Source organism: Dermacentor albipictus, chromosome 5 (assembly GCF_038994185.2).
Source record: "Dermacentor albipictus isolate Rhodes 1998 colony chromosome 5, USDA_Dalb.pri_finalv2, whole genome shotgun sequence".
In the NCBI taxonomy this organism is placed as follows: domain Eukaryota; kingdom Metazoa; phylum Arthropoda; class Arachnida; order Ixodida; family Ixodidae; genus Dermacentor; species Dermacentor albipictus.
In genome coordinates, this window is record NC_091825.1 from 129486545 (window position 1) to 129499365 (window position 12821).

Below are 12821 nucleotides of genomic sequence, written 5' to 3' on the forward strand. Positions count from 1 at the left end.
AACAAACCTATCGTCACGCTGGGAGGCGTCCTCATGGACAGGCTCTTTAGTTTGGGCTCATTAGCTTTTTGCCCTTGACGGGCGCGGTATTAACATAGCTGAAAACAGAACGATTTGCTCGTCTTAGTGATGAAGACTATGAAAAACGTGCAAGACATGCCGACAACACGTTCATACGCACTAATAACGTCGGGCGTCATGGTTAATTAGCTTTGATTATGACGTTTCAGTTATGATTGGCCGTCACCAAACGTATCATAAAAATACCGTCTTTCCTACGGTTGGCAGCGCAGTTAACAATGCACCGCAAGTGAAGTCACAACAATGCTTATTTTCAAACGATACGCTTGCGCAAAGTGAGAAAGGTGGAGTATTCATATATGACGTCTAGGTGTTTAGTCGATCTAAACAGCGGTTACACTGTAGATGAATAACAACGTGAAATTAACAGCGGGTTAGGAATACTATCCCACTAACTCATTTACGAATCACCTTTAGTACAATCAGAGACTTTAAACAATCCCAGTTGCAACAAATTGTTTTGTTCATCACAATACAGAGAGTTTTCTTTCTTCAGCTTCGCCACATTTTTTAAATATTGCCTGTGGCCAATAGCACCATTCAAATTCTTCATCTAAATTACTTGATGAGGCGGCCGTTACTTCTACGAGAAATCAAAGTGCTTAATTGAATAATTACCATAATTACGCTGATCAACTTCGGCATTTATGGATTAATTAGTTATATTACGGCACATATTTGGAACTACGAACTAAAACGGGTGAGTCCGCAAGGCGTATCCACTTGGAACGAATTTTCTGGATGGCACCAGCTTCTAGATATTACCATTTTCAAAGTTTCCGACGAAATGCATTGGTGTTTCAGTTACTTTTCGTGCTTCGATTCATACAACAGCGTATCCCTCCCCCCCCCCCCCCCCCAGCCTCAAGAAAAAAAAAAAGCAACTGGAACACCAAAGCATTTTTGTCGGACACATTGAAAATTATCTCAAAATTGCTGCAGTCCTGAGAATTTGTTCCAAGTGGAATTCGATCCGAGGCCTTGCAAACTCACCGGCTATAATTCGTAGATAGCAGTATGTGCCTTGAGCTAATTAATTAAAACAGTTATTTAGTGTAATTGCGTTAATAATTCACTTACGCGTTTTGATTTCTCGTAGAAATAATGGCCCCCTCAACGAGTAATTTAGATCAAGGGTTAGAATTGTGCTATCTGATATAGATAATTTTTAAAATTTGCTACAGCTACAAAAAGACACCCTATTTGTAGAAGTGGCCAAACGAGAGCGCAGTGATTGAATGCTTAGAGCCATCAAATAGTGAAGCAGCATTTTGCTGGATTCGCACAGAACTGTGATTCGAGCCAGCATACGGACTTATCGCATATATTTTTCCAAGAAAACCGGTAAGTTCATTTCTTCGATCAAATTTTATCTCCACTGCATTTATTGCAAAGTCTGCGTTACGAGTTACGTCAGGTAGGCGATTCTACGGTTTGCAGGAACTGCGAGTTACTGTATGCATTTTCCGTATTCAAGGCGTTTGGTGAATGTGTTGTCTGTTTGGTACGGCTCCCGTTTGAGGAATATGATGATACTGCATATGAATAGGGCTTATGAAAGGCGTTCTTATGCAAGAACGTGTGCTCAAGGTTGCGCTAAATATATGCAAAGTCTGTTCCAGCTACGTTTCATGATCTCGCAGTAGACTAGGCTTGAACATTTAGCATAATTCAGAAATTGGACTAGCTTTGGGTCCAAATGAGATGGACATTCAAAAGGTAATGCGCAGCCAACGCAATTAGCGTTGCCTTGTTGCTCTTTGGCTCGAAATCTTCGAAACTAGTCATGATTACGATGAAAGCGTCAACAAAGTTCCTAGCTAGGTAGGCGCTTTTAGCTGCCGACGTGACCAATGAAATAAATGTTCAATTACTCTTTTAAGTTACTACCACTCCCAAAAGTAATAACAACTAAAGATCACCCCTCATCCCCAGCATTTACAGTGGATGACTAGAAAATGTCTTAGTACTTGAGCACCACAATGCCTGAACAGCTAATTTCACTGACTGCTTGCACAGCCATGGCATTATGATCAGTATTATTTTCCGACTGGGCTATATGTTGAGATCAAGCGGGATTTAGTTTCTTTAGTTTTTGTCATTCGCGGCGACCTTGAGTGTAACAAGAGATACTCGGCGCTTACTTTCCACATCACTTCAACGGGTGGAAACATGAATCACTTGCGATGAGAGATTGCGACTAACACTTTTCTCAGGACAACTCAGGAGGAGAATGCACCAGCGATCGACAAAAAGGAAATTGAGCGCGTGCTTCCTTATAGAGACAAAACATAATATAAAGAGAAATGTAAAAAAAAAGATCACTTTGGTGGAAGCTCCGGATGCACTACTCTTGCGATTGAACGTTTGCAGCTTCTTCGCTCTGCCTGGATGTCCACTATATATCTCGAACAGGGACATTTCTCTCAGACACTGGAACACCGCAATGCCAGCTCACGCTTCAAATCCTCGCATTCACCCTTCAGTGTCGCCGCCTGTTTTGGCCATCGTCGCTCTCCTGTTCTGGCCTTTTCTTCGTTGCTCTTCGACCATCGTGTTGCACATCGTTGAGTTGAGCGCCCTGCTTGGCATTTTTTTCCTTTTCTCTCCTGCCTCCATTACCGCGGACAGATTTCGCTCGGAGAGAAAGGAGTAAAGAAAAAAGAAAGGACGTGGAGCGAGCACTGTGACGGGGAAGTGTTCAACGGTCCCTCTTGAAGAGCGCAGCGTGTCATTTCAGCCGCTGCGTTACGTTGGCGAGAGCGACGGAAAATGCTTGGAGGGCACTGAACGGGTACTGGAAGTCGAGCGTGTAGGCGTTCCCGTCGATGCGGCCGAACTGCATCACCTGCGCATGAAGCGTCGAAAGCGAGCATGTTAACACTGAAAAGAGAAAACATTAGAAAACTCAAGATCAGGAAAAAAAAAAGAGACTGTTCTTTCAGTGCGAAGATGAAGTTAGGAGATGGGACTTTTAAGTTACCCTCAGAGCACGACAAAAAAGTTATGCAATCACTCAGAAACAATGGCATTAAATAGCAACGAACTCGCAAAGGCTGCAAGGTTGTACGCTACACGAACGTAGCTTCTACAAGGCAGTCATAAAGTATTTTTCAGGCTTTCAAGATGTTAGTGTATGCTAAGAATGATGTCAATGAGGCAACATCCATGTCTCCGTTGTATTGCTTTCTGCAACGTAAGTACTAGTTAATTAACCCATACGTACAAATCTGATTTATCATAGCAGAATTCCTAAAAAAGGATGGCGATTATTTGTGTAAACTGCTTGTAACTTTTCGGGGATAGATCAAATGCTAAAAAAAGAAATACCAGGGAGGACGACGTTAAAAGAAAGAGAAGACCAAAGATTTGTTGCGTGCCATACATTCTATAACAAGTACGAAATTAAGCACTGCAGAAATTCTATACAGAAGGTTCGGGTAAAAATAACACGTAATACTACATCGTTATAGCTCTAAGCTCTACAATAACAACAACAACAAAAAAAACGTTGCAGGCATGAAGCACTTTTTTTTTGGCAATTTTCAAAGTAAGCGAAAGAAAACAGTGCAACAAAGACAAAAAATAGAAGAAAAAGCTAAACACAAGCAAGTGGACAAGCACTGCGGACTTTTGTCGCATAAGAAAGCTTATCATGCAAAAACCTGCACGAGACCAGTGGTTACCTGGTTTCCCTTAAACTCAATCTGGAAGTTCTTGGCCGACTCCTGGGTGACGCGACCGCCAAAGTCCAGCTGGTAGACCTGGCTCACTTCGTTCCACAGGGGCGCCTTGTTGTGCAGCACAAACTCGCGGTACATGGGCGGCGGCTTGCTGGGCGGCAGCATCTCCTGCTGGTGCACCTTGCCGTGGCGCTTCTTCAACTGCACGCCAGGAGGGAGACGCCAGGTCAATGGACGCAAAGTGTTGCACAAAGGGAAAGAGCTTCCTTCAAACATTTGTGGAACGTTGAGGCGTGCGCGCACCTTTCTTTTTCTAATGGGAGACTGTAACATATGCGTTCTGCAGATAAGTTCGCACAAGCGTATTTCCTGCTGATGCAGGGGCTCATTACTTCACGGAAGCGTTCCATACGCAGGCTATAATAAGGAAGTAATAATAATGCGGAATACGTGCTAGAATCTCGCAGTCTTGCGTAAGGTTAAAGGAGAAAACACAACGAACTATCGCAAAGCGTACAAAAGTGTTGTCATCACTTGTAAAATAAAACACGAAGCCGGTCTAGTCGGTGAAGTTCCATCACATTTGCACTATCATAAGAATATAGGGACACGAGAACATAAAACTGAACGCTTGTAAACTCTTCGTCAACGAAGCTCAAAAAACATCAAAAGCGTGGCAGTTTGGGCGAGTTGTTATGTCATGACTTTTTTAGGCGTGTAGCGCAGCTCAGAAAGAGCAAAAAGGAAGGTGCAAGGGGTAATGAAAAGGAACGAAGAACAGAGTGAGGTTAAAAGAAAGGAAGGTGAAAGGGGTAATGAAAAGGAACGGAGAACCAGGTGATGCTCTCACTCTGCTCTCCGTTCCTTTTCATTACCCCTTCCTTTTTGCTGTTTCTGAGCTGCGCTACAAGCCTAAAAAGAAACGCCCAAAACGTGCTTACAAGACCGGCAGTGCCGGCGTAACTGTTTCTTTTTTTCTTTCGCGCACCTTCTTGCGTATGTGCGCCTTCTGCATGCTCTCGAGGTCGCGGAAGCCGTCCGAGAGCACCTCTTCGCCGCTCTGTCCGCCTTCTTCGTCCGAGCTGTCCAGGACGGCGCCGCTGCGCTGCCCGCGGCCGCCGCGCACCTTGCGCAGCAGCAGCGGGCTGTAGAGCAGCGTGCGCAGCTGCTGCTGCCGGCTCTTGCGGCCGGACACCGGCGACGACGGGATGCTGCGGCTCAGCGCCGGCGATGACGGCGCCGAGCCGCCGCTCTCGTCGCCCGCGCCGACGGCGCCCAGCCCTGGCGTGGACGCACCGCCACCGGCTAGATAGATAGATAGACAGACAGATGTTGATTGACCAACGTTCATTTAAAAGGCTCGAAGAGCGACCTTGCTCTCTCTCTCTCTCTCTCTCTCTCTCTCTCTATATATATATATATATATATATATATATATATATATGACTGGCCAGCCATACATACATACATACATACATACATACACACACACATACATACACAGATAGATAGATAGATAGATAGATAGATAGATAGATAGATAGATAGATAGATAGATAGATAGATAGATAGATAGATAGATAGATAGATAGATAGATAGATAGATAGATAGATAGATAGATAGATAGATAGATAGATAGATAGATAGATAGATGCTTTCTGTTGTCTTTCTCCGGTCCTGATACTTAACCACACCTTCAGCATATCAGTATGTTCTTCGTTACTCTCGAAACCCCAAGTCCCTTGCAACTCTGCACATGTCCCGTCTCTTTAGGACGGAAGTGCATTACGCCTAAAGAAAAAGCATGCCAACCGACTGTCTTGTCTGGTTTGCATTCAGGGAAGGCGAATGTTATTCGCGTTCTCGAAGAGCGTGCCTGCACTGGGTATCGGCAGCGACCCCCGGTGTCGTCGGGGCTGGCGGCACGGGCTCGCCGACGGCGTGCTCTCGCGGCTCGTCGTCCGGTTTCCTTCGTCCTCGGAGGCACCGCTGCACAGCGCCGGTTGCGGAGACAGCGAGTTGCCCGGCGCGGTGCCACGCGAGCTGCCCGCCGCGTGAATGGCCAGCGAGGCACCGCCGCAGTCCGCGGAGGTGGTGGTGCACACGAACGGGTTCTCCTCGACGAAGCGCTGCTTGCGCGCCGTGGCCGGCGAGGAGTTCTGAGATGCCTCGCACACGCAGGCTGGCTCCTCGTTGTGTCTGTGCTGGAGCTGCGGGAGAGAGACACAGAGAGAAAGAAAGAGAGAGAGAGAGATGCAAATGAGAGCAAGGCAGGGAGGTTAACCAGAGTTACAGCCTCCGGTTTGCTACACTGCTATAGGGGAAGGTAAAAGGGAAGTAAAGACGGAAACAAGAGCGAAGACAAAAAATAAAGGCGGGAAAAAAAAACAGTAGCGGTACACGTGAGAAAGAAACGAAACTTTAGCTTCGATATTGGAAATGGTCTTTACGTTAGAAACGCTGTTGGCTCGCATAAAAACGTACGGAATTCGGCTATTAAGACCTTTTTTCTGTTTTTTTTCTGTGGGTGTTCGGTAGTGTCTCGCTGCCCAAGCTTTGGGATGTGTGGTTTCGTAGAAAAGCAACGCGCTGTAAGCACTTCTTGGAACTGAGTTAGCGCGCCTGTATAGGCACTTGGAGAACACGAGGCCGCCACGTTGCCGCATTGAACAAAAATAGAACTGCTCGAGCTAGAGTTAAGGACAGCAACGAGGACAAAATAAGACTATTGTCAGAGAATGGCTGAATCTTTTGAATGCAGGAGTTAATTTTCTGACGTCGGGGGACCTTTCGAATAACGGTATCATTGATTAAATTTCATCGCAACCTTCTTTTCAAAGAAGTAACATGGACAATTAGAAAGCTAAGAGAGAGAGAGAGAGAGAGAGACACGCAAGACAAGTAATCTTAGAGAGAACTTCGCACACGTTGGCTAATATACAATTCATTTCCTCACTAAGCCAGGTCAAGTAGAAAAATTGCTCCGTGCGTCGAACAAGATTTTTAGAATTTCGCCAATCCACCTGAATTAAGGGCTTCTGTGGGCGGTATTCCGAATAAAAGGCCCCGCCTCGATTTTAGTACAATGCCTAGGTCTAGATTATATTCTTTGATTAAGGCAAACCATAGATGAGCGCGTAGTTCATTTGTTATCCCGCGAGGTGCGACTTAATGAGTTTTCATTGTTACAGAGTTTTTGAAGAATATACTGCATTGGTCGGGCAAGGATTGCTTCTTTTTTTGTGTAACGTCCACGTAAATAGCAAAAAAAAGTATTACAAAGGAAAGGGCAGGGAAGCTCCAAGATTTTATTTTTTTGAGCGTTCATTCGGAAAAATAGGCGCCATTTACCGGCATAAGCGTGTGAGAGCGAGAGCGAGCGAGCGAGAGAAAGAGAGAGAGAGAGAGAGATGTATTTACATTATTTAAAAACCGCTCATTATTTATCCGAGAAACCAGCTCCGGTGCGGAGTTGCGACCTTGGGGTTGGGGAAATTCCCCCGGATGTGTTGAATGTATTTCTCTGCCTCTCATGAGCTTTGGCTGCCCATTTCTCGTGAGTTAGCGTTCGTTCCGCGCGAAACAGTAAGTTAGCGAAACGAAACAGTAAGTTAGCGAAACTAAGCGGTGAGTGAGCGAAACGACACGGTGAGTGAGCGAAACGACGCGGTGAGTGAGCGAAACGACGCGGTGAGTGAGCGAAACGAAGCGGTGAGTGAGCGAAACGACACGGTGAGTGAGCGAAACGACACGGTGAGTGAGCGAAACGACACGGTGAGTGAGCGAAACGAAGCGGTGAGTGAGCGAAACGACACGGTGAGTGAGCGAAACGAAACGGTGAGTGAGCGAAACGACACGGTGAGTGAGCGAAACGACACGGTGAGTGAGCGAAACGACACGGTGAGTGAGCGAAACGAAACGGTGAGTGAGCGAAACGACACGGTGAGTGAGCGAAACGACACGGTGAGTGAGCGAAACGACACGGTGAGTGAGCGAAACGACACGGTGAGTGAGCGAAACGACACGGTGAGTGAGCGAAACGACACGGTGAGTGAGCGAAACGACACGGTGAGTGAGCGAAACGAAGCGGTGAGTGAGCGAAACGACACGGTGAGTGAGCGAAACGAAACGGTGAGTGAGCGAAACGACACGGTGAGTGAGCGAAACGACACGGTGAGTGAGCGAAACGAAACGGTGAGTGAGCGAAACGAAACGGTGAGTGAGCGAAACGACGCGGTGAGTGAGCGAAACGAAGCGGTGAGTGAGCGAAACGACACGGTGAGTGAGCGAAACGACACGGTGAGTGAGCGAAACGAAACGGTGAGTGAGCGAAACGAAACGGTGAGTGAGCGAAACGAAACGGTGAGTGAGCGAAACGACACGGTGAGTGAGCGAAACGACACGGTGAGTGAGCGAAACGACACGGTGAGTGAGCGAAACGAAACGGTGAGTGAGCGAAACGACACGGTGAGTGAGCGAAACGACACGGTGAGTGAGCGAAACGACGCGGTGAGTGAGCGAAACGAAGCGGTGAGTGAGCGAAACGACACGGTGAGTGAGCGAAACGAAACGGTGAGTGAGCGAAACGACACGGTGAGTGAGCGAAACGAAACGGTGAGTGAGCGAAACGAAACGGTGAGTGAGCGAAACGACACGGTGAGTGAGCGAAACGAAACGGTGAGTGAGCGAAACGACACGGTGAGTGAGCGAAACGAAACGGTGAGTGAGCGAAACGACACGGTGAGTGAGCGAAACGACACGGTGAGTGAGCGAAACGACACGGTGAGTGAGCGAAACGGAACGGTGAGTGAGCGAAACGAAACGGTGAGTGAGCGAAACGACACGGTGAGTGAGCGAAACGAAACGGTGAGTGAGCGAAACGACACGGTGAGTGAGCGAAACGAAACGGTGAGTGAGCGAAACGACACGGTGAGTGAGCGAAACGACACGGTGAGTGAGCGAAACGACACGGTGAGTGAGCGAAACGAAACGGTGAGTGAGCGAAACGAAACGGTGAGTGAGCGAAACGAAACGGTGAGTGAGCGAAACGAAACGGTGAGTGAGCGAAACGACACGGTGAGTGAGCGAAACGAAACGGTGAGTGAGCGAAACGAAACGGTGAGTGAGCGAAACGAAACGGTGAGTGAGCGAAACGACACGGTGAGTGAGCGAAACGACACGGTGAGTGAGCGAAACGGAACGGTGAGTGAGCGAAACGAAACGGTGAGTGAGCGAAACGACACGGTGAGTGAGCGAAACGAAACGGTGAGTGAGCGAAACGACACGGTGAGTGAGCGAAACGAAACGGTGAGTGAGCGAAACGACACGGTGAGTGAGCGAAACGAAACGGTGAGTGAGCGAAACGACACGGTGAGTGAGCGAAACGAAACAGTGAGTCAGCGTTCGTTCCACGCACCTTCTCGGCGAGGAGCGCGCGCGCCACTTCGGCCGCGTCGTCGCAGCCCCTGGAGCCGGTGGAGGAGGAAGACGCCTGCGCCACGCCGTGCGCGCTCTGCTGCTGCTGCGGTGCCGGCGAGCCCGAGCGCAGGGTGAGCCGGCGGGCGTCGCAGCCGCGGCTCCGCGGGTCGCCGACCAGGAAGTCGGCGTTGGGCGGCCCGATGCTGCTCCGGTTCCGGTGGTGGCTGAGCAGCAGCACCGAGGCCACGTCGCCGACGACGCCCTCGTCGGGCTGCTCGTCGTCGATGTACTTGAGCTCGGCGGCCTTGTCCGCCCAGCGGGGCACCGGGTCCAGCAGGTGCCGGACGCCTGCCGCCCCGGGGCCCGCGCCGGACCTGTGGGGGGCCGACTCCCCCTACAGGGGCGCGTCGCCTTCCGGGGACAGCTCGGGGGACAGCCGGCTGCGGGACGCCACTCCGCCGCGCCGCAACCTGCGAACAAGAAGAAAAAGCCCGAGAACTCAGAACTCGCGAATCTAGGACCCACAGAGGTGGATTAGCGGCTATAGCGCGGCGCTTCTAAGCGCAAGGTCGCGGGACCAAATCCTGGCCGCAGCGGCTGCTGTTGAGTGGGGGTGAAATGCAAAAACGCCCGTGTTCCGTAAACTGGGGGCACGTTAAAGATACTCCCCTGGTCAAAATTAATCTGGAGTCCCCCGCTACGGCGTGCCTCATAATCAAATCGTGGTTCTGGCACGTAAAGTCCAAGAATTCAATTCAATTCCACATGGGGAACGCGCATAACCATCGAGATTTTCATTAGGACATCCCGGCTGTCGACGTGGTGAATTTCTGTTGGCATGTTTAATTGCGCATATCAGCACAAATAACACGAGAAAGCATGTGAACTTTTCTAGGTAAGCGCTCTCACTTTCTATTTTAAAATGCCGGCATCAAAAGCCATCGCAGCAGAGGGCGACAAAGACCCTGTTGCGGTTTTTGAGCGCGACAGAGTTGGAGAAGCGGCTGTAGCCTGAACCGATGTTTATAGTGCTGCAAGTGCTACTGTGCTAGGCGGTGGCAGTATGCTGCGACAGTGACCGACTGTGATTGTATGTCTACGCTCCTTTCTTTCTTTATCTCTACTTTGTTATCACTTTACCTCCCCCTCCCCTCTCTCCCCAGCGTAGGGTAGCAAACCGGGTCATTCACTCTGGTTAACCTCCCTGCGTTTCCCCTTTCCTCTGTCTCTCTCTCTCTCTCTGCTTAAAGAACAGCAATTTCTACCGTACTGGGCACACACGACAATTATGCGTAAGTGAACCGAACATTGCGTATTAGGGATAGTGCAAAAATAAATGTGCCAGTGCCCGCCCTGATCGTGGTGCTGTCAGAGATTGTGCATACTTATTTTTTGTCGTCATATAACGCCGATGAATATTTGCGCCCACTTGAACTTCCGGCAATTCAACTAGTACTGAGTTGGAGCTCTTCGAAAGTACTTGCAAAATTATATTTTATACGTAGCTTGAATGGTTCTGCGTTTTAAAATTTTGGCGTGTTTTCATTTGGCCCAGCTACCAAATGCGCTATCAAAAAAGCTATTAAATTGTAGCGGTCGTAAGATATCCAACCGTTTGGTTTGGTTTGGTTTGGACCGAGGAACTGGTGTGACTTTCTCCTCTTCATCCAAGCAGTGCCCGTTTGCTAGAGTTTTTGTGAAAAGAGAAAAAGAAAAAGAAAAGAAATATTGAACAAACGATTCCTGAAGACAAACAGGACCAAGGGAAGACGAAAACACAGCAACCCCTAGTCCTGTTTGTCTGCGCTGTTTCTTCAGTATGTCTGTGTTCAACTAGCTAGCCCAATTCATCATTGTTGCAATAAAGAAGAAGAAGAAGAACCATGTCACAGGTGGCTACAAGGAAGCGCCAACTGTTCTACACCAATCCCCTCGAGTGGGTAAGCGCCAAACTCATCCAGGACATCATCATCATCAACTGTTCTACAGCGCCTTCGACTATGAGAGTTGGTCCGTGGCTCAACTTTCACACTTCTACTGTAACAGAGAATGGCGGCCTAGTTGGCAGTCGATATTTGAATCCACAATGTAACCGCGGAAACTACGACGGACAAAGAAGAAAACACAATGGACAAGCGGGCGTCCGCGCCTGTCCAGTGTGTTTCCTTCTTCGTCCGTTGTAGTTGGCGCGGTTATATGCTTTCACCACCGCTTTCAGTAAAAAAAGCTTTCGAGTGACCTCCTCCTCACCCGGGCCTCGACTCGGGCCTGAGTTCGGCCTGTGGCTTCTTGGACGGCGACGCGGCCTCCTCCTGACAGGCGGACGATGAGGTGCCCGGCAGGGCGTCGGCGTGCAGCGACATGGTGGTGCCCTGCGGCCGGCGCCCGGCCTGGCGCAGCGCGAGGTGCTGCACGCCGGTCTCGGCCGTCGTCTCGAGAGTCAGGAACTCCTCGTCGCCGCAGCCGCCGCGGCCGGCGCAGCACGCCACGGCCTGGTCCCCGTCGGCGGGCAGCACGCCGGTCTCCGGGTCCGGCAGGCCCGGACTGCGGCCCATGCCGCACCGCTTCTTGGGCGTCATCGGGGCGATGGGCGCCGCGCTCTCCTCGCTCGCCACGGGGTCTGCGCGTGCGCGGGAAAAAGCGACGGGAAGTCGCGTCTCACGGTATAGTATCACTACACGGTAACATCACCATCAATATCGCGTGTTTTCTTTTTATTCGCTGAATGCATGCATGTATGTATGCATGAATAATTGAATGAATTGAATGAATGAATGAATGAATGAATGAATGAATGAATGAATGAATGAATGAATGAATGAATGAATGAATGAATGAATGAATGAATGAATGAATGAACAGTCTACGAGTATGTGTCTTCATTGCTTCACACTGTTTCTATTGATGTTCTTCTATCCTCTTTTTACTCCTTTTTAAGTTTTTGTATATTCACTCCTGTGCTCACTGAAATTCTTTCGCCCAGTTCTATTGGGAGGTCTTCCCCCAGTCCTTACTTTCGAGCCTCCTCCTGAATATTTATCAACCCCATATCTCATATATGTATTGTATCTTGCATTTATGGCAATAGTGAACTTGAAACTTGAAACATCGTGTATCTTTTTACTCTTGCCTAAAACCTTGATTTCTCAAATGGTTGTAAAAAAATCGCTCTGCATTCTCACATTGCGGTTGTTTTCTTACTCTATAATAATAATAATAATAATAATAATAATAATAATAATAATAATAATAATAATAATAATAATAATAATAATAATAATAATAATAATAATAATAATAATAATAATAATAATAATAATAATAATAATAATAACGTTGTTATTAATGATGATTGTGACGTTGTCATCTACTTGAAAAAAATGGGCTGTGCTGCTTAATTTTGGGAACTATGTGAATACACTTTCTTGTCGAATAGGCACTCTGTCAGCTGTGAATCATCAAGCGGCGAAGAATTAATCTCTCTTCATAATGGTAACAGCGCGAACAAAACAACAACGGAGTGAAAGGACACAGGACGAGCGCTGACTCAAAACTAAGTAAACTGAAGCACACATCAGGAATATAGGCGACACAGGCGGTCACATGGTCAATCGAGGAACACACAACCAGGCCACGTG

The 12821-nt window shown here is 48.2% G+C and overlaps 1 protein-coding gene across 1 annotated transcript in view; it reads right to left on the minus strand.

Annotated features, from left to right (window-relative positions):
- Nucleotides 1–2270: 2270 nt before the first annotated feature.
- Nucleotides 2271–12821, minus strand: part of Tusp (WD40 superfamily protein Tusp) — a 201913-nt gene continuing 191362 nt past the window's right edge. The window contains exons 10-16 of the mRNA XM_065437783.2: nucleotides 11434–11803; nucleotides 9638–9653; nucleotides 9182–9577; nucleotides 5642–5975; nucleotides 4753–5069; nucleotides 3768–3965; nucleotides 2271–2929 (exon numbers count right to left, since the gene is read on the minus strand). Of these exons, the coding sequence (XP_065293855.1) occupies nucleotides 2813–2929; nucleotides 3768–3965; nucleotides 4753–5069; nucleotides 5642–5975; nucleotides 9182–9577; nucleotides 9638–9653; nucleotides 11434–11803 (1748 nt within the window). The 3' untranslated portion in view covers nucleotides 2271–2812. The remainder of the gene's footprint in view (nucleotides 2930–3767; nucleotides 3966–4752; nucleotides 5070–5641; nucleotides 5976–9181; nucleotides 9578–9637; nucleotides 9654–11433; nucleotides 11804–12821) is intronic.